The 23,949-nt window shown below is 46.5% G+C and overlaps 12 protein-coding genes across 12 annotated transcripts; 5 read left to right on the top strand and 7 right to left on the bottom strand.

Annotated features, from left to right (window-relative positions):
* Window positions 1-2,720: 2,720 nt before the first annotated feature.
* On the top strand, window positions 2,721-4,768 carry SERLADRAFT_467292 (glycosyltransferase family 31 protein; the record flags this gene model as incomplete). Its single annotated transcript, XM_007318224.1, has 5 exons — window positions 2,721-2,940; window positions 2,993-3,425; window positions 3,488-4,184; window positions 4,253-4,488; window positions 4,539-4,768. 5 exons carry the CDS (start codon window positions 2,761-2,763, stop codon window positions 4,706-4,708), a joined length of 1,716 nt encoding a protein of 571 aa, XP_007318286.1.
* A 1,012-nt stretch (window positions 4,769-5,780) lies between these two features.
* On the bottom strand, window positions 5,781-6,901 carry SERLADRAFT_437880 (uncharacterized protein; the record flags this gene model as incomplete). The annotated part of the gene is made up of 3 exons (XM_007318225.1): window positions 5,781-6,069; window positions 6,131-6,625; window positions 6,681-6,901. 3 exons carry the CDS (start codon window positions 6,899-6,901, stop codon window positions 5,781-5,783), a joined length of 1,005 nt encoding a protein of 334 aa, XP_007318287.1.
* A 358-nt stretch (window positions 6,902-7,259) lies between these two features.
* SERLADRAFT_449037 (uncharacterized protein) lies at window positions 7,260-8,686 on the bottom strand (the record flags this gene model as incomplete). The annotated part of the gene is made up of 10 exons (XM_007318226.1): window positions 7,260-7,454; window positions 7,517-7,600; window positions 7,665-7,751; window positions 7,829-7,988; window positions 8,050-8,124; window positions 8,179-8,211; window positions 8,273-8,309; window positions 8,364-8,404; window positions 8,456-8,462; window positions 8,519-8,686. The coding sequence occupies 10 exons, from the start codon at window positions 8,611-8,613 to the stop codon at window positions 7,342-7,344; spliced, it is 732 nt and encodes a 243-aa protein (XP_007318288.1).
* Window positions 8,687-9,129: 443 nt separating this feature from the next.
* SERLADRAFT_415430 (uncharacterized protein) lies at window positions 9,130-11,239 on the top strand (the record flags this gene model as incomplete). The annotated part of the gene is made up of 11 exons (XM_007318227.1): window positions 9,130-9,260; window positions 9,323-9,971; window positions 10,028-10,034; window positions 10,086-10,126; window positions 10,181-10,217; window positions 10,279-10,311; window positions 10,366-10,440; window positions 10,502-10,661; window positions 10,739-10,825; window positions 10,890-10,973; window positions 11,036-11,239. 10 exons carry the CDS (start codon window positions 9,877-9,879, stop codon window positions 11,146-11,148), a joined length of 732 nt encoding a protein of 243 aa, XP_007318289.1.
* A 239-nt stretch (window positions 11,240-11,478) lies between these two features.
* SERLADRAFT_467299 (uncharacterized protein) lies at window positions 11,479-13,136 on the bottom strand (the record flags this gene model as incomplete). Its single annotated transcript, XM_007318228.1, has 5 exons — window positions 11,479-11,989; window positions 12,091-12,255; window positions 12,316-12,597; window positions 12,655-12,803; window positions 12,868-13,136. The coding sequence occupies 5 exons, from the start codon at window positions 12,992-12,994 to the stop codon at window positions 11,615-11,617; spliced, it is 1,098 nt and encodes a 365-aa protein (XP_007318290.1).
* A 3-nt stretch (window positions 13,137-13,139) lies between these two features.
* SERLADRAFT_467304 (uncharacterized protein) lies at window positions 13,140-13,562 on the top strand (the record flags this gene model as incomplete). Its single annotated transcript, XM_007318229.1, has 2 exons — window positions 13,140-13,475; window positions 13,527-13,562. The coding sequence occupies one exon, from the start codon at window positions 13,255-13,257 to the stop codon at window positions 13,423-13,425; it is 171 nt and encodes a 56-aa protein (XP_007318291.1).
* Window positions 13,563-14,116: 554 nt separating this feature from the next.
* Window positions 14,117-15,225, bottom strand: SERLADRAFT_437884 (uncharacterized protein; the record flags this gene model as incomplete). Its single annotated transcript, XM_007318230.1, has 5 exons — window positions 14,117-14,293; window positions 14,347-14,451; window positions 14,514-14,885; window positions 14,943-14,966; window positions 15,019-15,225. 5 exons carry the CDS (start codon window positions 15,223-15,225, stop codon window positions 14,117-14,119), a joined length of 885 nt encoding a protein of 294 aa, XP_007318292.1.
* Window positions 15,226-15,377: 152 nt separating this feature from the next.
* SERLADRAFT_415433 (uncharacterized protein) lies at window positions 15,378-17,754 on the bottom strand (the record flags this gene model as incomplete). The annotated part of the gene is made up of 7 exons (XM_007318231.1): window positions 15,378-16,204; window positions 16,256-16,420; window positions 16,493-16,765; window positions 16,838-16,986; window positions 17,062-17,170; window positions 17,570-17,582; window positions 17,699-17,754. 7 exons carry the CDS (start codon window positions 17,752-17,754, stop codon window positions 15,674-15,676), a joined length of 1,296 nt encoding a protein of 431 aa, XP_007318293.1.
* A 571-nt stretch (window positions 17,755-18,325) lies between these two features.
* SERLADRAFT_467312 (uncharacterized protein) lies at window positions 18,326-19,453 on the top strand (the record flags this gene model as incomplete). Its single annotated transcript, XM_007318232.1, has 6 exons — window positions 18,326-18,537; window positions 18,587-18,598; window positions 18,655-18,679; window positions 18,741-18,860; window positions 18,918-19,078; window positions 19,106-19,453. 6 exons carry the CDS (start codon window positions 18,446-18,448, stop codon window positions 19,203-19,205), a joined length of 510 nt encoding a protein of 169 aa, XP_007318294.1.
* A 103-nt stretch (window positions 19,454-19,556) lies between these two features.
* Window positions 19,557-20,633, bottom strand: SERLADRAFT_467314 (uncharacterized protein; the record flags this gene model as incomplete). The annotated part of the gene is made up of 3 exons (XM_007318233.1): window positions 19,557-20,080; window positions 20,137-20,237; window positions 20,301-20,633. 3 exons carry the CDS (start codon window positions 20,562-20,564, stop codon window positions 19,693-19,695), a joined length of 753 nt encoding a protein of 250 aa, XP_007318295.1.
* A 140-nt stretch (window positions 20,634-20,773) lies between these two features.
* Window positions 20,774-21,267, bottom strand: SERLADRAFT_467317 (uncharacterized protein; the record flags this gene model as incomplete). The annotated part of the gene is made up of 1 exon (XM_007318234.1): window positions 20,774-21,267. One exon carries the CDS (start codon window positions 21,229-21,231, stop codon window positions 20,929-20,931), a length of 303 nt encoding a protein of 100 aa, XP_007318296.1.
* A 1,240-nt stretch (window positions 21,268-22,507) lies between these two features.
* SERLADRAFT_449046 (uncharacterized protein) lies at window positions 22,508-23,803 on the top strand (the record flags this gene model as incomplete). The annotated part of the gene is made up of 3 exons (XM_007318235.1): window positions 22,508-22,881; window positions 22,942-23,560; window positions 23,624-23,803. The coding sequence occupies 3 exons, from the start codon at window positions 22,508-22,510 to the stop codon at window positions 23,801-23,803; spliced, it is 1,173 nt and encodes a 390-aa protein (XP_007318297.1).
* Between the last annotated feature and the right edge of the window lie 146 nt (window positions 23,804-23,949).

The following is a 23,949-nucleotide window of genomic DNA, read 5'->3' on the forward strand; positions in this document are numbered from 1 at the left end:
TAGTATTATGAATGCGCACAATCGACGTCACGAGGATGGCCTCTTCCCCTATTTGGACCCGCGCGCCGGGGCTTTGTTGATACCAGCAGTGGCCCGGTGGGTAGTCAACGAATGGGCGACGGGAAGCGGATAGGAAGTTGTGACATCCAGAAAAGGGTGGGGGGGCCAAAAAAAGATGAGGAGGAGGGAGGGTGGAGGTGACGAGGGAGGTGAACTAAAATGGGGGGCCCCAGAAAACGACCCTTGGGGTGAGAATAAAAAGGAGAGGGAAAGGGGGCCCATGGTGGGGCTAGGCAAAAGGAAGGGGAGTAAGGGGAAACGACAAAAGCGAGGGCGCAATGCAATGTGTAGCCCAGTGGCGGCCGTGAAAATTTGCCGAAATCCCGAAATGCCCGAAAGTACCGGATGGAAAAAGCAAAGGTGAGCGTGACTGGATTGCCTAATAGAGGTGGTGCTGATCAGCCACAAGTTCAAAAAGGGCAATATTAATTACTATTCCACGTGGCACTGTGCCTGTGTGGCGCAAAGGCGAGTCTTTTTGAATATTCGCTTCGTTATTGACACCTGTCCATACTACCAATCAACTTTGGTGCATGACAACGTATTGGTAAGGGATGTCGTTTGGTGACGGGATTCATTAGCCAAGATGGCGCTGACTCACACCCTTCTTCGCTTATCAATATTCCTCCGAAGTATTCCCAGACATAGCACTGGATCGTGGCTATGTCATCTGGATATCTTCTCGAGGGTCGACAACAAGTCTACGTCGTTGTAGGTACGATAGAACGTGAGTGTGAAGAGAGAATAAGAAGGAAAATGATAAAAGTAATAAGACACCTGCTGTAATCTCTAGTCCAAGGGCAAGAGGAGTGACGGGGATCGAGTCTGCTAACCACAACATGATGGGAATGTGATAAGAAAAATTGATTCCTCACAATACATACCACCCCACGAACAACCAGAGCACCCACTGTTCTAGGAGGCAAAGCCCATAAACAAGTTCCATGGAATCTGGGAGGATTGTGTGTTAGTTTGTTTTTGTGTGTGGTTTTCTAACAACAGTTCTCATCATCAACAACGACCAAGAGTTTCTTACTGTGGCGCACAACTTGGACAAGCAAAGAGAAGAGAGAAAGAGGGATCACCCCTCAGGTTTCAACGGGTTTGTTGTGCTAGACAACAGGAGGACTCGCTGAGTCCTTCCCCATGTATTGCTCCTGTATATATACTAAAATACATGAGGTACTCTACAGTTGTAAATAAAGTTTAAAGTCCGATGTCTGGCATGTGACCGGTCACATGGTGAGCCTAGACACTGGTCAGGTGTTGTGTCACATGACTTGGTCATGTGACTATGAAAAAGTCGAAAATGTAAAGTAAAGTAAATGGTCACATGATTGGTCATGTGACTTGGAAAAATAAAAGTAAAAGTACAAAAAAGGTGAAAGTGTAAGTAGGTACTGGTACATCAATTGTAACAGTATGGTGTAAAATAACCAAACTGTCATCAACTGTCTGTTCGGATGGGGGGGGCTATTTGGACATTTCTGAAAATATACATTCCACTGTCATTTTCCCTCAACAACTTAATTTATTGTAGCAGTACCTGGTGCCAGTCCCCAACTTGCTAAATCATGAAAACTGTTGTGCCCAATGTAGTGTCAGTGACCAGTAGGGTCACATGATGTTACGATAACACAATTTTTGGACCTTTAATTTTCATTCTCCTTTTTAACCTTTTTCTGTAGTTTTCACACACTGTGCCATGCGGCACTCTCCCTTTTGTTCAAACTCCTCTTTCTCACACTACACTGCCTTTTCCTTATTTTCAGATACAACTCTCTCACACAGTGGAGCTGGTCACATGGGCTGTGCCCCATGACATCATCAGCCACTGCCTCCATCAACTGTACAGTACACATGTACAAACAACCCTGTAGTAGTATATATACCCTAATAGATCAAGGAGACTCCTCAGCGAGGTCCTCCTGTTGTATACCCACAACTAACTCGGTCCTACCTAAGGGGTAACCACTCCCTCATCACTACCTTTATAGTCTGTTCTAGTTGTGCACCAGAGTAACTAACTCTTGGTTGTTACACATGATGTGGGACAAAAATGTTGAGCAATTGACAGAAAGGTGGCTGTTTGTGCGCAATAAGGCACTACATAGTTCTTAACAATGTGTTTGTTGTGCATACACACCAAGCATAACTGACTTTTATCACACCCAAAATTGATGAAAAAGCCTGAAGGTGGTTAAGATATTTGATTGTATCTTGGACCTACAAGATTTTGTCAGAATACTGTATTTTTGTTGAAATAATTTTATATTTCCACACAAAACATAGTATCAATGGAAATATGTGAACAAAAATACAGTATTCTGACAAAATCTTGTATGTCCAAAAATACAATCAAATATTCCAACCACTTCCAGGCTTCTTCATCAATTTTGGGTGTGACAAAACTTGGTTATGCTTGGTGTGCATGTAAATGTAACCAGCTGTACATTCAACCAGTCAGATCCAACAGAAACTCAAGGTCCAGGTCTGCCCCAGAGGGCAATGTTATCACCTGCTGTATACATTATTCTGGTATACCATGTATCTGGTATCTGCCGATTTTCCACACTTCGATTGTGGCCTCTTATGTAAGCGAGGCAGTTCTGGAGACCATGGTAACTTTACTGAAGTAGCGTCTTCGACCTCCTCCCCTTGATACCTCATTTTCATTGCCAGTCCTTACGGGAAGATCTAATGGACAACAGCCTGCTTGGCAATGCTGACCGACAACCCTTTCCTAAGAATGCACGAAAATGGTGGAACATTGGTGAGACCATGCACAAAGGACGGTCAAGAGACGGGAAACGTTTTAGGAACTTCAAGATAGGATCAATACAATATACCATACTATATCAACATCCTCCATTATCAATCGTCGGTGTATCTTCATAATCACCTGCCTATTCCCAGCTGATTTAAAATGAAGCTCTTTGCACTGCTTATCTTCACCGTTTTCGCCATAACGTTGACTCTGTCATTAAAGTACATATTGAATCCCGATAGAGAGCCTTTGCCATGGCAAGCTTATTGCTCGATCCCTTCTTCAACGACTACTCCTCCAATGTATCGCTCAGCGTCACCATACCCGTATCTGGATCTAAGTTCGAACGCGTCGTCCGTATTTCTCCCTCATGACCTGGACTGTCTACCTCCAACAGGCATATTTTTAGGCGTGTTCTCCATGGACACTTCCTTTGAGCGAAGGATGCTCATACGTACTACATGGGCCAGTCATCCACGAAGTCGCAACGGTGCGGGCGATGGAGACCAAGGTTTAGGCACCTCCCGGACTGTGGTTCGCTTTATTATCGGTAGGCCTCGTAAAGACTGGGAGCGAAGGATTCAGACAGAAATAGAGCGTGAGTAGACTACATCATTCGGGCGGTTTCCTTTTGGATCAAAATGACACTATTCTGTGCAGTGTACCATGATATCGTTATCCTCCCCATTACAGAGAACATGAACTCTGGAAAAACTCATTCATACTTTACATGGGCGGCTTCTAGTGCCTGGGTTCCTCCCAACTACTTTAATAGGACTGTCTCTCGCCAATTCTCGTACTCCAATGCCACATCTCCCGAGCCCCTCCTAGCCCATCACGATCCCGCTGCAGCTTGGGAGCATCGCTCCTCTGGCCAATCAAAACCATGGGTGCGGCCAGATTATGTAGCGAAGGTCGACGACGACGCATTTGTTATGCTTGCCGAGCTTGAATCGCGCCTTCGGCTTGAGCTTTATTCTGAAACTCAAAAGCCATATGGGGCCAAAGGTTTAGAGGCTGGAGTGAATGTGACTGCTATACCTACACACTCTTCTTCAGATGGCATCATCGGAGATGCCTTGTCACATACAGGATGCTCCCCACTCTCTGCTCAGTCTCGAGACCCTTTAGTCTATTGGGGTTACTTGGTAAAAGAACGGTTTATGGCAGGGGAACTATATGCCCTCACCTGGAGTTTGACTGAATGGGTATCAGTTACCCCGGCTGTCAAAGCACTGAGCAAGGGCGCAGAAGACAAACAAACTGCAAAATGGATGGCCCTCCATCCGCGTTCAAATGAAATTCGATGGTCGAGCGAGCGCTGTTGGATATACGATCATCCTCGTTCGGGTACTGTGTAAGACGAGCATTGTTTAGCATTGAAAATTTTACAATTTTTTGAATTATTCATTTCTTCTCCTACAGGTACTCCCATGGCTTTTTGTTCCCTTCTGAGGTTACACGTATCCGTCAACGGGTATTGTCTTATATTGCTGGCGCAAGTTCCACATTGCCACTCAATGTGCCGATACCAACGGAATGGTCTCTGTCGAGCGTTTCGACTTTTGGCGTGCGATATTCTCCTCCACTCTCAGACATGTCATTGTTAGAAAGTGTTGAGGCCCTTGTTGAAGGAAGCCACATGTCCAGAATACGAGAAGGTATGAATTTTCTTGGATAGAGCAGAAAACATTCTGACGCCATGACATAGATAGCACCACGGAAGCCGAAATTGCCTGGAGTCGTCGGGAGAGTCGAAACATACGATACGAAAATAAACGTGTGGGCGGTACGGTTGTCGTACATTTCGTCAAGAAGCATATGTGGTTCTTGGAGACAGCTCTGGCTATGTTGGATGACGAAAATTACTCTGACAAATAGACTGAATGTTGGCTAAAGAAAGCTACCTTAATGTCGGCATAGACGAATCCTCAGGCCAGTCCGATTGCACAGCCCCAGCTATTCCCATATTAGAATGAACTCCTACTAGTAGGTTGGGGCGCGCTGATAAGAAAAGGCAATGCTTGAATGCTGCAATGCTGCCAACCCATGATGTGACTGAGTCATCGGGCATGGCGGTCACTTAGAGCCCTTCACTCGAGAATGCTGGATTTTCCTTCATGGGTAGATACTACTCATTTCATATACACTCTCATCGTAGCCATAGAACACGCAAATCGATCTTATAGCGTTAGATTTTGCGCCCATCAAGTCAGGGGTACTTGTTGCGTGGCTAACGGCTCGCAGGTATCGGTGGTATGATTGGGGGGAAATAAATGTTAAACATTATAGAGATTCCCGGTTTCGGGGCGGTCTGAAGATGGATTAACCGATAAAAATACGTAAGGTCACGATATAGGAAACTAAAAATATCAGATGAAAGTAGATTTGAACAAAGACTGACGTGTTTGATCATAGCTAGAGAGATTTTTGAACATTGCGTACATGCGAATGAATTTATCCTACACTCTGTTCTTCAATAAGCTTTGATACGCAACGTCACCTTACTGGAGCTTAGACACGCAGAATTTCATCATTAGAAATTGAAGAGGAAGTGGGTGGTGATGACCTACCCTGCCAGTGCTCATACAGATGAGTGATTAACAGCATCAGTTAAGGGGCACGTACTTGAACAAGAATTTAGTTTGTGACGAATTTCGTGCGTTTGCGCAATTTGGGCCTTCGAATTCAGAGGTGGTAACCAATGGAATGGAAATAAGGGGTAGCAACTCCGTTGATCGTCCAGCTCAGGGATCAGAAGAGCGTATGTGGAAAGTATAAATTTGGAAAAGGAGCATTGCCCCCCCACAGGGGTCGAAACCCTATTTACAATCAGTTGAATGGGTCAATAATCCAATACCTCACTACCTTCCTTAGTATACAAGGATATCATCCAACAGGTAAAATATGTAAGACATACCATACACCACTTCCAATTACTACGACGTGATTGTTATGCTCCCTCAGCGACTAGCACGACCCTATACCTAATCTCCCCTTTATGAAGCTTCTGCATTGCTTCCTCGATGCCTTCAATGTTCAAGGGGAATACTTGGTTGATAGGTTTGATGTTGTGAAATGCAGCAAAGTTCAGCATCTTGATGTGCGCGCCCCGTGAAGCGGACATACAGCCTTGTATGGTCAACCCATTCATCAAGAGCGGCATATAGGGTACAGTGAGATCTTTCAGTGATATCGATAGCGGGTATATAGCGGCTCTGGGCGCCAGCACGGGTAGATATCTAATTATATGCGCAACGCTTATGATCAGCACTATACTAGCGGCTCATTGAATACACGTACAATGACCAGTCTGGCTGTTCACTTGTAGTAACAATAAGATGCTTCAATTTTGGCCCGATGTAAAGCGTCTTGGTGTCCTTAGTCGGGTAGAACTCTGTGGCTCCCAGATCCATCGCCTCCTTCCTCTTATTCTCCGTGCTAGAGAAGACCACTACCTGGCATCCCATCTTGGCTGCGAATTGGATTGCAAGGTGCCCAAGGCCACCGATGCCGACAATACCGATGCGGTCAGTTGGAGATACACTATGAAGATGGAAGACATTATAGACGGTTGACCCAGCGCACATAAGGGGGGCTGCATCCGCTGATGACATAGATTCTGGAATATGGAAGAGGGATTTGGCAGGCCACACCGCGTGTGTAGAAAAAGAGCCCTGGTCTAATGATGCGCTACCAAATATTTGTCGGTCGGGACAGTACATTTCGTGACTACCGAGGCACTCGTCACAGTATCCGCAGGAACCATGTTCGTATCCCCAGCCAACGCGGTCGCCCCTGTAATTACACGAATGAGTGGTCTGGTCAGCATATAGCTAAGAGAATAACTCACACTTTCATCGATTTCACGTCGGTACCGATCTCTTGAACCAAGCCTACACCTTCATGGCCAAGGGCCACATCGAACGTCCTGTAATGCAAGTCCGTACCGCATAAACCTGAGTGGGTTACTCTCACGAGAACGTCGTCAGGTTTAAGACTATCTCGATGAGTGGTTGCTTTGACAATACGACCATCTTCCGAGCCTTTGTAGACAGTGAAGTCGAGTCCCATGGTTTTGTCGGTGCTCACGTTAAGAAATGGGAAATGGTAGACGAGAAGGAACGATAGAGTATATATAGTCCCGGACCCTGCCCCAGTATCATTTGACGATAGAGCTAAGCCATGATGTTGAAGCATAAACGCCCAGTGGAAGGCCCATGACCTCTCTGCTAAGTTTCACCTTTCCCCTTCAATCTTCAGATGATTGTAGAAAGGAACTCGGAAAAGAGTTGGTCGGCATCAATCGTGATCACCGCACCGAGCTCACCGGGTGCATCATCACGTGGCCTTCTGTCCGCGTCATGGCTTTGCCAGCGCTCTTGCCCGGAATATAGTTGATGATCTTCTTATCAGTGTCATGACAAATAGTACAACTTGATTATTTTGACAACACTTGCAACAACATGAAATAAATACGTATTGCGAAGTCAATCCACGATAGCAACATTCTCTCAAGGGCAGAAAGTGACGGTGTAAGAGGCAGCCTTGCCAGCATCGCAAGTCCAGAGAGCAGTGCCGCTCGCCTCGTCGTAAGCATAGCAGTACGAGTTGGGGCAGGCGTTCTCTGACGTGATGAAAAAAAGAAAATGTAAGCACATATCTTTGTACACGTGGAAAGATACGCACTGAAGTAAGAGTAGTCAGTAACTCCGGAAGAGGGGCAAGTAGCCTGGGTGGCATGAGAACCGCTGCAGCAGTTGGCAGAGTCGGCTGGTTAGGAGTCCAGTCACGCATCAGCCGTGTGAATTATAAGGACTGGGTGAAATCAACATACTGGGGTTGCCGTCAAGGTTGGCGAAGCAAGCACTCTTGCATCCCTCGTTGCCAGAGGCTCCAGAAGGTCCTTGGAGCTCAGCAGGGCCTATATGTCCACGCAAAGAAAAGAAAAACGCGTTCAGCAAAAGCAAAAGCTAGATCCAGAGAAACACATGTACTTACAGTTGGCGTTCAAGTCAACTGGGCAGTCAGCAGTGCTGCATCCCTGGTCGTTGGTGATGGCAACGGGGATGTTGAAACCATCGACTAGGGAAACGTCGTAGAAGTCCTGGTTTCCGCTGGCGGCCAAGGTGAACTCGGCGAGGGTAGCGGGGGGAGTTCCCTGTGTCAATTCAATTCGTTAAAGAGTGTGTGGTGGAGAGAACAGGGGAGTGAAGGCTTACGGGTTGAGTGCAGACGATACCACCAGCACAGTTACCAGTGACACAGGTGCCGCTGGCGTCGCAGTCACGGCGACCCTAAGATGAACTGATTAGTGACTTTGGGCCAGTGAGGATGGTATATGGACATACCCAGATTCGTCCAGCAGTCCAGTTGTCGGGAACCTGCAAAGTAAGATCACGGTGAGTGAATAACGATGAGCATTGGCAGGAAACATCAGCGCACATCGAAGGTGACGGTGTCACCAGTGTTCGCCTGCCAGCTATAGAAGTTCATCAGTTTCGAATGAATGTCCTCAAAAAGAGGAATAGCGTACCCAGTGGTTTGGCTGGGCGCAGTTCCGGAGCCAGTGTAGATCTAACGAAAATAAGTAACGAGGACTTCATTACAGGGAGTCTGGAGACATACAGCAGGCCTGTCACATAAGTGTAAGTGAACTGGATACGACGATAAGAAATAAAAACAACTCACCAGACGGTGTATGAGCACTTGTTAGTGACCGTAATGGAACGGGCCGAAGCACCAGCAACGAGAGCGAGGGAAGAGGCGGCGAGAGCGAACTTCATGTTTGTGATAGACAAGCTGGATATAATTCAGGAGTGCAAGATGTAGAACATATGTCCCACTAGTGAGCTTTATATGTCCAGCAAGCTAACTTCCTGGGGGTGCGCGTTCATCATATGACAGACTTGGTAACGAGTTGACTTCGTAGCGAGAGAAAAGTGCTGTGGAGTGATATTGATCTATGACATAAGTGCAGCGCCGTTGTGGGGTAAAACTTTCGCGTCTGGCACGAGGGTACTGGACAGCCAAGAGTACTCGACTTGCCAGGAATGTCGAATGCTTCAAGTTCGCAAGAGTCTTTGTCCTGTTTCAAAGCTTCCTAGTTCCTGTTCCAACATTGAATCCAGAAGAAACGCTGTAGACTAGATTACGAAGGGCTCATAAAAAGCCTGAGGTAGTAATAAACTGAGAGTACAGATAGGACCATTAGCTGCCGCGGCGTGAACTTGAAGCGCTACCAAATTAGGTAACCGTGGGATCGCCTACGACCAGCACAGCATCAAATCATGGCAGGATCCGGTAACTTGCTCTGTACACCCATGATTCTCATTTTGAGTTCGAAGTCATTCTTTTTTACATGGCCACGACTTGGATTTGCGTTTCGTCAAGGCTGACCCAATTGATTGTATATGGAAAACAACACTAATTGGTTTGTGCTCCCATGTCAAGTCAAATCTCGTAGCAGATTGAGAGCCGAAACATTTACCTCAGCATCAGCTCTATTAACTGGGTCGGAATAGCGGCTGTAGAGAAAACTATTGCTTGGCCGCACCGACGAAAGACACGCGGAAAGATCCTAAGCCAAAACGACAAAACATCATCGCATGCTTGCTCTTTTTGTTCCTGATTTAAACGACGAGGAAGTTGACTTTTATGGAAATTAGAATCCTTCGTCTAATTTGTGCGGCTCCAAATACACGTTGCGTCTAGTTCCTTGGCAGATCCTTTCACATTTCTCGGTCGCGGATACGAACGGACCCTCTGATACTACTACATATGGTCTGACCAAGTTTTGAACATTCTTCGCCAAACTCTGCGCTATCTTGGCTTGGCTGCTGTTGTACCCTCGTGCTATGAGAAAGAACCCCGCAACGACTGCTACACTGATGTCATAATTGCTTTGCTCAGGCAACGAATCAATCTGTCGTATCACGGCCGCTATGTTACTGCAAGGAATCATGCTGTTGGGTATATAAAGCTCACTAGTGGGACATATGTTCTACATCTTGCACTCCTGAATTATATCCAGCTTGTCTATCACAAACATGAAGTTCGCTCTCGCCGCCTCTTCCCTCGCTCTCGTTGCTGGTGCTTCGGCCCGTTCCATTACGGTCACTAACAAGTGCTCATACACCGTCTGGTGAGTTGTTTTTATTTCTTATCGTCGTATCCAGTTCACTTACACTTATGTGACAGGCCTGCTGTATGTCTCCAGACTCCCTGTAATGAAGTCCTCGTTACTTATTTTCGTTAGATCTACACTGGCTCCGGAACTGCGCCCAGCCAAACCACTGGGTACGCTATTCCTCTTTTTAAGGACATTCATTCGAAACTGATGAACTTCTATAGCTGGCAGGCGAACACTGGTGACACCGTCACCTTCGATGTGCGCTGATGTTTCCTGCCAATGCTCATCGTTATTCACTCACCGTGATCTTACTTTGCAGGTTCCCGACAACTGGACTGCTGGACGAATCTGGGTATGTCCATATACCATCCTCACTGGCCCAAAGTCACTAATCAGTTCATCTTAGGGTCGCCGTGACTGCGACGCCAGCGGCACCTGTGTCACTGGTAACTGTGCTGGTGGTATCGTCTGCACTCAACCCGTAAGCCTTCACTCCCCTGTTCTCTCCACCACACACTCTTTAACGAATTGAATTGACACAGGGAACTCCCCCCGCTACCCTCGCCGAGTTCACCTTGGCCGCCAGCGGAAACCAGGACTTCTACGACGTTTCCCTAGTCGATGGTTTCAACATCCCCGTTGCCATCACCAACGACCAGGGATGCAGCACTGCTGACTGCCCAGTTGACTTGAACGCCAACTGTAAGTACATGTGTTTCTCTGGATCTAGCTTTTGCTTTTGCTGAACGCGTTTTTCTTTTCTTTGCGTGGACATATAGGCCCTGCTGAGCTCCAAGGACCTTCTGGAGCCTCTGGCAACGAGGGATGCAAGAGTGCTTGCTTCGCCAACCTTGACGGCAACCCCAGTATGTTGATTTCACCCAGTCCTTATTATTCACTCGGCTGATGCGTGACTGGACTCCTAACCAGCCGACTCTGCCAACTGCTGCAGCGGTTCTCATGCCACCCAGGCTACTTGCCCCTCTTCCGGAGTTACTGACTACTCTTACTTCAGTGCGTATCTTTCCACGTGTACAAAGATATGTGCTTACATTTTCTTTTCTTCATGACGTCAGAGAACGCCTGCCCCAACTCGTACTGCTATGCTTACGACGAGGCGAGCGGCACTGCTCTCTGGACTTGCGATGCTGGCAAGGCTGCCTCTTACACCGTCACTTTCTGCCCTTGAGAGAGTGTTGCCGTTGTGGATTGACTTCGCAATACGTATTTATTTCATGTTGTTGCAAGTGTTGTCAAAATAATCAAGTTGTTGTATATTTCATGATTCGACAGTGTGATACCTTCTGTGAAATGCCCGTCAGTATATAGCATGACTCTTGTGTTTCCTAGCTTGATTGTCACAGCGACATCACTGGGATGAGATATATGTATTACTCTAGCTTCATGTGCGACAGGAGGGCTAAATCTTAACGCCAACTGTCTTCATCTCAGAGCTGTGATAGTGGAAACAGAAGGCGTAATCATGCATCAAACAGCTCACCCGCGTATCCCACAGACCAGCCAACGAAGTTGATAATCGAAAAAAGAAGTACCATAATGCAGTCTTATGTCTTTAGTCTACGTACTTCAAATTTCCACACTACTCTCCCCTAGTGCGCAAAACCCAACTCCCCGTAAATTCCATCGAAAGTCCGTCATCTGCACTGCACCACTCTCATCACTTGCACGGCTCCGTATTGTTTCGAGCCCCCTCTTTCAAAATCAACATCACTAACGTCTCTATCCACATTAACATCTCCTTCCCATAGCGCCCAACTCCATCTTCCTTCTTGGTACGTAATTCGCGTTGGTACCCATGTCTTTCCTTCATCTGCAGTGATATCAACCTGTGTGATGCGCTCACTAGACACAGCATAGCCTGTTGCTTTTACCAGGACTGTGTTATCCCGACTTAACCCGGGAAGAGTGATATCTTCGACCTTTGCTATAACTGAGTTGAGGGCTACGGCCTGCATAGCAGGTACACGGCTCCACCAGTCCTGACTGTCAGCCATGTCCTGAGATGTAACCTGGAGAAACTTGCATGTAAGCTTCGTATTCACTGATTATTTGTTCGCATGGAACAAGGACACGCATGATGTACATGCTCATGGAATGTACAATTACTCACGTTATCTGGTAGTACTTTGTAGTCCCGTCTCTGGTAGAAGCAGGGAGATTCATCATGTGAGATAGTCAGACTGTCGACCGTCTTCACCCAACGAGCGCCAGAGAAGCCAGGGACAACCACGCGTAGTGGAAAGCCATGCTCAGGTGTTAAAGATTCGCCGTTCATCTTTACAGGTGATACTGCAGGTTTATTAAAATCATAAAAGTACAGGACTCAAAAGCTCACCTCATACGCAAGTATCACGTCCCCTTTCTCGTCCATAGCTTTTGCTAGTGGGATAGAAGCCCCGAAATAAGAATCCTGTTCGCATGCAACAGCATGCGACGCAAAGCAGACATGCTTATTTTCCCACTTATCTATCTCAGTCGAGACACCACTAAAGATCAAAAGGTCGCACAGTGATAGGCCTGCCCATCTGACGTTAGAAATTGTAGCTTCACTCCACATGAGCCCTTCAGGATCCCTCTGAGTCTTCTCTGCCATTTTCGCACGGCGATTACCTGCACACTACAAGACGAGAATACATGAGCATACACTTGAACGCGGGTGGAAAGATGGGCTTGCGTTCAACGCAGCTACCACTTCTTTCCGCGGGAAGGAAAGAATCGTGTCTTTTAGATTGAATTCGTTTTCCTCGACGTGTTCACCGTCGATTTTGAGTTTATATGTATCGATGTTTGGTTCTCTCTCGTTTTCGACGTGAACTGTCAGAGCTGTGGTAAATAGTTCGAGTGATCAATTATAGGTGGTAGTGCGTTGGATGAACCTAATGCTTACCGTGATTTCGAGCATATATTAGTGGTATAGGTGTAATTGGATACTGAATGAGCTCTGCAATATCGGGCGGCTCCGCATTGTAAGGGCTTTCGCTGAGCACCCTAAGATCACCTTTATGCAAAACCATAGTTTAATCTTTGGTTTTCTTTGCTTGGGATGTCGTTTAGTTAGGTTTCCTTGAATGTACTTTTGAGCGAAACCAGCTGAATATGTGATAACACCAAGCTTCTGGGAACAAAGGCGCCCTAGTGGTCTGACCGTGCTTTACCAGCTGAGCTTTCATATCAGAGACTTTATAAAGGGGAGAACCACTGACGTCGATATAACATAACGTCATGATCACGTGCCTACAAATACAACACTTGCCTAAAACAGAACACCAAATCAATGATCGAGGAAAACAAAACAGGAAAGCGTGAAAAACAGATAGCCAGGGGGAAAGGAACGTTACAAAAAAAAAAGAAAGTCCCGAAAATGGCCTTTCAAATCAGTAACCAAGAAAAAAGGAATGACGACAGTTACGCATGGTATCTCCTGCTACCTGCTGGATTGCTGTGATGACGGCCCCGTTCATGTTCACGATCGTGGTTACGATCACGTCTAACGATATTACTGTTTCTCAGAAAAATCATAAAAAAAACAAGCAGTGATCTTACCGATAATGAGAGCGATCGTAGTTAGAAGATGACTCTGTGTTAGAAGAGTGGGTCGAATGATGCGAGTGATGAGAAGTGTATGATCGCGGCGATTTACTGGCGTAGTCTTCACGGTGCCCACTAATTATTTCCGAGCTATAACGCCCACTATACCCACTACGACTCGGAGCAGAATGGCGGTCGGAGGATGAACCAGAGCCAGAACGGGAACGATTGTCCCGGGGCGAATATGTATGACTTCCACCCGATAAAAAAGTTCAGGGATTTATATCAGCTTCAGTTCATGAATTCAGTAACAGACTTCAAATACCTTCGCGATCGGTTCTTGCACTGGCAAGGGTTGAACACTAAAAGGTGTCCCTCAATATCACGGCATGTGCTGTGATGAGAACATCTGTTGGATTCATCGATTTTTCCATGACTACATAACATGCTTTAGCATCCTTAGTAACTTGAGGAAAAGATCCATGGTCACCGGTAGATTTCGCGGCCATGCTTGTCTTGAACAACGAATGGAGCTGATGGAGAGGGCCGCCTTCCACTAAAATCACCTACCCTAAAAAAGATGAACCATTTGAGTAGACAGCCGGTATCTATGTAAATTGCCCATGCCTGGTTATCTCGTTCCCGTTCTCATCTTGGAATATGACATTCATTCCTCCAGGTACAATATAGTACATGGAGCTACTAGTGGTACTGGGTATAGCAATTACACGTTGCTGCTCGTATTCTTCGCGAACATATTGATATGGCTCATGTGAGGGCTTGATCTACGGGCATGGTGAACTCCACAAACGTACATAAAGAGTTAAAAATGACAAACCTCTTCATTTACGGAATTCGTAAAAACAACCGTGGGCTCTCTCGTATAGGGTACTGGCTGAGGCGCGTAGTTCATCCGCCGGGGACGATTGATATTGGATGAGTTCTAAGACAAGTAAAAATATATTAATTAAAATAAGTAATAATTATTACAATCTACGTCCTTACCATTCTATCTAAACGAGCGGGGGCTCGTGGTTTTCCATAACCTGTGGGTTCATTACTCACAGATGTATCCGACTCTGTCGTGCTCAGCACTATGACGTCTTCCTCCGTGTATCGCCTTGCTTTTTCGTGTGGGCGTGGGGCTGAGGGAGTGTACCGACTGGGAATTCGTTGAGGAGGTAGCGATTTTTTGCGTGCCAAACCGCCTGGCGCTATCACGTTTAGCCCGAATGGTGAGTTTTCATCGTCCTGACGATGAACATTGGGGATAACCCCCGACATCACTGATGAAGGGCTATCGACATGAATGAAGCTGCCGTCGTCTTCCTCGTCGTCATCTATGATAGGCCTGCGGGGGGAGTCAGATGGAAGTGCCTGTTTGATTCGTCTAATCAGCATGGATTTCATTTGCCACGGGTAGAACAGCCTTACAATTTCGATTGGCGGTGGTAGAAACTATAGTAAAGTATTAGTGAGATACATTCAAATTTATTGAGGAACTCGAGACCTTGTCATTGTTGTCTGATAACTCTGCTTCCAGAGGTCGTACTGCTTGGTAACCATACATTGAGTCTCGCAGACTATCGTGGAAGTGATCGTTAAAGCGATCACTGAACCCGTCGTCGAGGTCATTCAGGCGACTAAGCTGTTCACGGCGTCTACGATCTATAGAAGACTGTCTACCTTGGAACATCTTCAATAGATTGAAGCGCATGCTGACGAGCGAGCGGGAGACGTTGAACCTGTGCACATGCCTCGTGTAGTCGATGTGGGATAGGTTTTATACTTAACCACCACGAGGAAATCGTGCGGGAATCATCTTTAGGCAGCTGACATGAGGATCTTCTCTTCTGATGACATGAGTTGCCATAATAGCTTATCTTGTCGAAGTAATGCGGCCTCCGCACGTTATTGGATGATATCCTCGGAAAAGAACATTCTACACACTACTATTACATAGTCAGCGATCAGCATCTAGTTGGTCGTTTGGAACGGAGAACGACATAACAGATAATTCGAGAAAAATATTCCTCGTCTCGCCTTCAATATACCCAGCAGCCCAACCCATGAATTTATAGAGAAATCACTATTCGCTAGCAGCGTGTTACAAACACATTGCCCGTCCCATTCCACGCAACACCTATAACCTCGTTGAACTGCACCTATATTTCCACTTGCCTTTCCCCGACAGCACAGAATCCAACGCCTCGCAGATTCCACGCACACTCCGTGACCTGGACGTCCCCGCTCTCGTCCTGAGCACGACTCCATACCGTTACCACACGTTTCGTCGCTACCCCGTTCTCGGTATTATGACCATTCTCTCCGTTGATCCCATTGATACCGTTGGCAGTATTGCTGGCTGAGACAGCGATATCTCCTTCCCATAATGACCAGCTCCATTTTCCCTCCTGGTAAGTAATTTGTGCTGGTACCCAGTTCTTCCCTGAGTCAGCACTAATATCCACCTTGGTGATGCGTGTGCCAGATAGGGCGTAACCCGTTGCTCTGAGCACAATTCTACCAACATCAGGAGTAACATGCCCATGCGTATAAGGGCTAACGTTGGTGATGTTGGTGATAACACTTGGCACACGCTGAACGGTGGCAACAACCGAGTTGAGAGCAATGGCTTGAATAGCTGGAACGCGACTCCACCAGTCTTGAGCATCAGCCATGTCATGAGAAATCACCTATTCATAAACGTTATACAACTTCGCTAACCGAAGGGTGAGAATACGTACTGTATCAGGTAGTACTTTGTAATCTCGTTGCTGATAAAAGTTGGGCGATTCATTCCGCGAGACAGTGATACGATCAATCCATTTCACCCAGCGTGCGCCTGAGAAACCTGGGACGACAATGCGCAAAGGAAATCCATGTTCCGGGGTGAGCGGTTCGTCGTTCATCTGTGGTAGGCCTCAGCATTAATAGGGGGGACAAAAGAGTGACGAGGCAGAAGAGGTGCAACAATGATTCACCTCGTATGCAAGTAGTACATCACCTCCTTCATCCATGACTTTCTCAATTGGAATCGACACACCATAGTACGTGTCCTGCTCGCATGGCGCTATGTGAGATGCAAGACAAACGTGCAGGTCATCGCAGTTGGTCGGAATTCCTGCGTATAAAAGAACGTCGCGGAGCAAAACACCACCCCATTTTACATTCGAGACTGCTCCTTCATTCCATTTCAGTCCCTTCACGTCTCGTTGTGTCTTTTCAGCCATCTGTGCCCTTCGGTTCCCTGCACACTAAAATGCGGTGTTAGAGCGGACTCGCAGATTTATAGCTGAGGGAGCTGGTAAAGAGATAACTACACGTACCTGGAGCGCAGCTACAACTTCCTTGCGTGAAAACTGGTTTACAAGGTCTTGGAAGGATATGCTTAAATCCCTGTCAACCTCTCCATCAATCGTGATGTTGAACGCTGGTTCCTTCACCCCCGCGTCTGCTTTAACATCCTTGATATCCGCTATTTTGACCATAACATTAGTAAATCCACTGGGTCAGCAAACTATCTTGGTTGGAACAAGCTGCATGGACATACAATGGTTGCGCTTGTAGATAAGGCGACGAGGTGTTATGGGATATTGCAAGAGTTCAGCGACATCAGGGGGTTCTGCATTGAGTGGGCTCTCGCTAAGAACACGAAGCGTCTGTTTACAAGTCAAAAAGAGGTTGTTGCCGAGGTTGCAATATTCTGACATTTCTGCAGTCGTATGGCGTGCTACTGAGCACGCAATACTGTCGCAATTTGTTCTCGCGCGTACCAGCGGACTTTCAATTCTTCTTAAGTACGAGTACAATGTAACTGTTGCTCAGGCTTGCTTTCAAGGTCTGTGACACTTAGAAAGACTGACAGAATTCGAAGCCACAGCCGTCCAGCGACAGGATTTACATCGTGTCCCGTAAAGTTATCCACATACTACTACGTTTGAAACAACTGAAGAAGCACCTCGCTATTGACAGCCAACTGCAGTCGTTCTATCAGTCTAAGTGTTACGTTCATACAGAGATGACATATGATACCATCCTTAAAGGTCTATCATACGCACTCGTCGCTTTGACCTAGGAACACAACGTCCAGATGCGAATATCACTACTTAACTCTGAATCCAGCTCATAATGTCTCAGCCCGCCACCAAGTTCTAACTCATCAGTCAAGACCGGAGGAGACAACAAACCTTCCGTACAGGTCTGCCTGCCCTACTTGACGCGCCCGAACCCCCTTGAAATCCATTGCAACTTACTGCCAGCTTCAGTCTCTTCATCTAAGATGTCCAATGATATATCGCACTCTTAAATAGCCGTACAGGATGGTATAGTCCCCAGGATGCTTTCAATTGAACTACCACCCAATTTAACATCTGACGGTTTCATTATTCAAGGCATATACGCACCCATCACTTGGTCGAGTACGATACACGCACCGAAGCCCTACTCAACAGCCAGATTTCTAGGGTGCATATGGATATATTTTCATAAGTGAGTAGGCTCTACTTTGGTCAGCGCAAAACGACTCCCTGTACATCTTGGTATGTCCAATGCACCTTTGTTCACCCTGATGAGGCTAACTTAGACCAGTCGGTAGCTCGAACACCTTGTCTGGAGCGTTCTAATCTGCCTTGATATCAATGTATCGCCTGTATATCGTCAATGATATCGGACATTGCGACGACTAAAATCAGAGTCTGAAACGCGTCAAAAGTCACATGTGACTAATCAATGTGCACGTGACTATGACTACAATGACATCATACACCTTACTGTAACCATTCCACTCAGCAAAGAAGTAGATTGAGGGCTGACGCCCCCGATGACGTCGAACCCCTCTCTTTGGAAGGGGGTGTCTGACATGGGATTTTCATATATAGCCCTCGTAGTCTCGCGGTGCTCTCCCACTCTTACCTTCTACCAAACCCTCCCCTACAATGTATGCGATTTTAGCAGCCCGTAATGCAACAAAAGCGGTTTACCGTGTTTCCACTGTCATAAAGCCGAGTTCGAGGTTAACATCGACAAGGTAAGCAAGTTAGCCATGTGCAATTTGAATATCTTATGACGTTGTTTAGGCACTACTCTAGGTTTGTGGCAATTTGGCTGCTTCTTGACAAGAAGATAACAGTTTTCCTACGAACAGCACTATGCATGATAACGACGCAGAGGTTAGCATGGTGCGACAGCTGTCCTCAAGTCAACTAATGATATAATCCCTCGTGCACATAGCTTTTAGATCGAGAAAAGTCACGAAACCTTAACAAAAATCAGCACAAGACGTCGACGCCTATTGAAGATGCACCAGGTTGGAATGAAGGGCTTGCAAGTGCATCAGAGGCTCATGTCAAGGTGCATAAGTCTTGTTGATCGTTGAAAAACATGTTTAGCTAATATATTTTATGTCAGGCTGATCGTTCCGAAATACCAATGCACGATCTCCAGCGCAGAACTGTGAACTACATCCAGTCGCGCCATGCCCCTGATGAGCGGCTCGATCAACGTGAGGCATTTTACGCTCGTGACGAAATTACAGGGCCGTTACGCACTGCCTCAGTAGGCGAGTTTGAGGGCGTATACGGGGCAGGAGATGAAGGAGTAGATATGGAGGGAACAGAGGTTGATCCTGATGGGCGTAGTGTAAGGCGAGTTGTGCGAGAGGAAAAGACCGAACTTAATGTGAAAAGGGAATCGTGAGCTCAACATGAAATCAGTGATATTTGTATGTGTATTATTTTATCACATCTCTCGTGGTTAAGGCTGGCCGAAAGTGATAACACAACAATATGTTTGTGTAAACTTGACTTTATTTAATTTTATACAGCATTCTACTTTACTATTTTCATGTTGCCCGCTCATTTGTATGTTTTTATTTATCATACGTTGTGCTCATATATAATTGCTTCATATGTCGATGAACTGCATTTCCGTCAAACATATTGAATGCTTGGCAAAGTACTCGAGAAACATAGGCCTTGTCTTGACCGTTGTCACCGTTCTTTCACTCGCAAGCGGTGCGAGTTGTTTTTATCATGCACATAATTCTTCGAGAGATTTCGATATCATGATCATAGTAATCATATGTCATATGTAGGCAAGAGCATTACAGTATATTTAACGTCCAAAAACTAAGTTAGAATTATCCTAAATCAATGAACCCTACATTATATTCCTATCTCATCAGTTAATTCTTCTCTTCTCCAACTGACCCTGGTAGAATAACCGGGCCAGGTCCAAACTCACCATCACCTGGAAGCTGCTCAGGCGTTGCACCCGTCTCACTTGGAGGCAGGCGCACAGGCCCGGGGCCAAACGGAGGCCCAAAGGGCGAATGAGGAATTTTGACGGGACCTGGACCAAGTGCAATATTCTCCGTGGGGAGCTTCACGGGACCAGGTCCAAACTCGACATTCTCAGCTGGTTTGACTGAGGCAGCGGAGAGAGCTGTGGGCCCGAGGTGGAAAGGGACTGGTTGGTCCGTGTAGACCTGGTTGAGAGTTACGACTCGACGGGGATCAAAGTATCCACGGACATGGGGAGGTTGAGGTGGTCGAGGAGCGGTAGGCTTGATTCTGGAATTAGATCGGATTAAGGGTGGAGGTACCTGTGAAGATGACGAAATACTTACATGACGTTGAGAGACGATGTAAGCTTGGTTTGAGCGGGAGCACCTCCTACAAGGGGCTCGAGGTTCACGATGGCAGTGTAGAATATTCCTACTAGCCCTGACTGCAGAAACATCGAAAAGTTAACATCAGTATACAGGTTTGTTAGAAGTGAGTGTTAGCTTACGAGTTCGCCGTCGGTGTCTTTGACCTCGAGTTCTCCGCTAACGTTCACGGTGGCACTTCGTTTGTTAACAGCAGACTGGGACAGAAGCTGCTCCTTGTACTGCTGGCGCGAGAGGTGCTTGCCATTAACTGTGATATTGACTTCACGATCGAAGAATGAGTCAAAAACATCACCGAACTCAGATGCTGTGGTAGAGGTAAGCAACGAGGTAACTCGCGACTGAGTAAGCGCTGTGAGAGTAGGGAGGACTATATTTGCAGACATGTTGGTGGTGGTGGTGGTGGTGGTGGTGGTGTTGGGTGGTACGATTAGTTTGAATGCTGGATAGTGGGGTTAAGGGATGGCTTTATATCGCAGGAGGCTGGAAAACACACGTAAGCTTAACGGTATTGCGTTTACAACTGGCATGGTGCTAGCAACAGACAAGATCGGACAACATCTAGGCCCGGAGGCGGGACCTGTCACATATGACTGAATAAGTTGCGAGCGCCCCCATTACAATTACTAGAAAGGCGCATCCGCGGTCGGCGTATCAATGTGAAACCGAAGAGGCTGGATGGTATAAGACTCGCAGCCAGTAGTGGAATCCGTTCGGAGGAACTGATGACCCATATTGAAAGAAGAGATGCTAGTCGGGACTATGATACTTCGTGAAATGACTGCCGAATGCCAACGTGTTTGTTGACCACTGAACTTGAAGAGACAAAGAGGTAATCATCAAAGCACCGCCACTCCATCCGGTCTGGACCGGAGGTAGAGTCTGAGATGTAAACGGAGGTTGACATAATTCTGAGGACAAAATAAATGTCGCCGCTCCCCCAAGATGATGAGGAATGAAATAAACCTGATATGAACATCCCGTTGATGATATCAGGCACGCACGCCCCGTAGACCGGACGTTTGAGCGCCAGTACGAAATCTGTGCTTGCATGTTAAAATAAGCTGCGATATTTATTATGGATGAGGTCATCAAATATCATATTTGTTGCCCGCGCACCGCCGCATCGAGTCTAGTCCTGCATTACGTGGATGGCGGTACATTGATTGGTAAACGGATGGACGGCGACATTGTCCTGATTTTGCCTGCCTACTACAGCCTGCAAGTTGACCTAAGTTGCGATAATATGAGTAATCGGTTCTATTACTGAATGTGTCGTAGTGGCTACAAACCGTGATGGGCATGATGTTTGTGATTTGATCCCAACGTTAGTTTTGAGGCTTTCGTATCACGACGACTCGTGCCATCTCTACTAAGGATTCGGAGGGTAGCAAGTATAAGTGCGACATGATACAAGATCACATCATGTTGGAAGAGATTGAGATCGCAGCCACAAGTCTGGCGTAGTCACCGAAATGCAGGAGGTTATTAACACCGTCAAGGCGATGCTTGCCCGTGGCACACATGATATGCAGACGTCGGAGACGCGGTTGAATATTTGAGCGACCTGCGATAAGGACGGGAATCAGAACGCGTTGACGATGGTAGTACCAACACCAAGCAACGATAAAATGGCACAACGGTTTTGCAGGAGCGACTCACCTGAAATCTATAGCTTCTTACCTACCCCAAAGAACCACATGTTGCCTGTTATTGTTTCCAGGATGGAAGAGGTAAATGTTTGTGGTGTTCTAAACTTTTCACGAATGCCGCTCGCACTCGTACTTGACGCCCACCCAGTATGATGCGACCGAAAATATTTTGAAGAACTAGAAGTGACTGTGAAAATAGAACTTCCTTGATGGGTAGACCGTAAAGAGAGATATATGCGTAAATTTATGTGTGATGTAGTAGAGCAACTTGAAAGTTTGAACGACGACAAGAGTCACGATGTTTGCTGTCGAATGCTATTACGTCATCCTTACATGACTTTTTTTTGACTTTTTCAAACCAATAACGCTCTCGAGCTCATTCTCGAGGACTCTACACATATCTATCACCATATTTCAACAGGATGCAACCTCCGCCAGGACCATCACAGTTTGGGAGGTACAATAATGGTAAGTTTCAATCCAGTCTTGGCAGTGGACGTTGGCCCAGTGTTGCACTCTGAAGGACATTCCAGTGTAATGGCTTTTGAGCTAACGTGGTTTATCGTGATACAGCATCGCAATATGCTCAAGTTGGGCAGGCAATAACAGCGGCACTATCAAACCCTTATGCCTCTCAGTCATATAATACTCCCGGTCATCATTTCCAAAGTTATAACATGTCCCCGCATTATTATCAAGCGTATCTACAGGCTGCTGCTCAAACACCAACCACGAATGCAGAGGGGTATACCTTATCATCAACTTATGACCCAAGAGCATCTGCACAAAATGCATACAATAACAATCCACCTGGTTCCTCTAGACATGTTGATAAAAACGCAGGACGGGATCGAGAAAAAAGCAGACCTACCAACCATACGCCCAGCTGGTATCAGTCAGGTAACTGTCCATGTACGAAGCAAGGTTGTGCTTTCGTTGGCTCAAAAAAGTCTGTTGAAATACACATGATGGACCGCCACTTGATCTACCCTCCAGGGTGGGATCACAAAAAGAAAGAGCAAAATTGGGATGCCGATCCAAGCCTCAAAGGGTTCGTTCGCTAATTTTTTAAATGTTCCTGTTTATGCGTAGAACTAAACTATGAAACCAGCAAAATCATTCCAATACATGGTACTTCTATCGTACTTGACACGCCTGAGGCCCTCGATGCTTGGATTGCTGAGCGGAAAAAGAGATTCCCAACCACGGAACGCGTGATAGACAAAAAGCGTAAGCTCGAGGAGGCTGCTGCACGTGGGCAATTACCCCCAGAGGATATGGGATTGCTGGGACATAAGCGACGAAGGATGGAAGAAAATTCGAGAGAGGGCAGTGGAAATTATAGAGGTCGAGGACAGCGTGGCAGACAGCCAAGGGGGAGAGGACGGGGGCTCAGTAGGGGCAGGGGAGGCTCAACTGCAACGCATATAGATACCCCAGTGGCGAACCTGGAAAGGTCAGCGCCTGTACCTACTAGTTCAGCTGGCCCTTCCCTTGTGGTGGAAGCTCTGTCAGGGAGCTCGTCTGATTCAGATTCAGACGATGAGGTCCCAGAAGCAGTCTCGTCAAAGGCGCCTCCTGCGGATGTAAAACCGCGCGCAGACGAAACAGAAAGTCCGCAGGTACAAACTGTGCAACCTCTACCAAAAATCGTCAAGAAACCCATACCTCCTCAGCCCAAAAAACCGCCCCATAATCCCTTTGCTTCCAGGCCCACTCTATTACATAATGTAATGTGATTTAGTTCGAAGTTACTCCTTGTTCAATACTAACCACGACGAAATTACTTCCAGTTGCTTCTCCCCGAGATACGGAGAACGGTGTCAAATCTATCACAGGCAATTCGTTTCTTAGTTAACAATGACTTCTTACAAGACGTGGAGTCAAAACCAGGAGAAGCGGACGAAAAGCCGATACAAGTTATTGGCAGTAGCGACAACGTCGAGCTTACTATACCACAGCAGTCGCAGTGAACTTTAATTCTTACAATCACCATCTGTCGTGACCCCTGGACACTTTTCTATGAAGGTCCAGGTTGTAGTTTTGAGGGATAGTTTTCATTGCTTGCCTGTTGCAATATAGGGCTCGAGTCACGCACTTCAGTTATCCTGTGACATTT

This window comes from Serpula lacrymans, assembly GCF_000218685.1.
Source record: "Serpula lacrymans var. lacrymans S7.9 unplaced genomic scaffold SERLAscaffold_7, whole genome shotgun sequence".
Classification (NCBI taxonomy): domain Eukaryota; kingdom Fungi; phylum Basidiomycota; class Agaricomycetes; order Boletales; family Serpulaceae; genus Serpula; species Serpula lacrymans.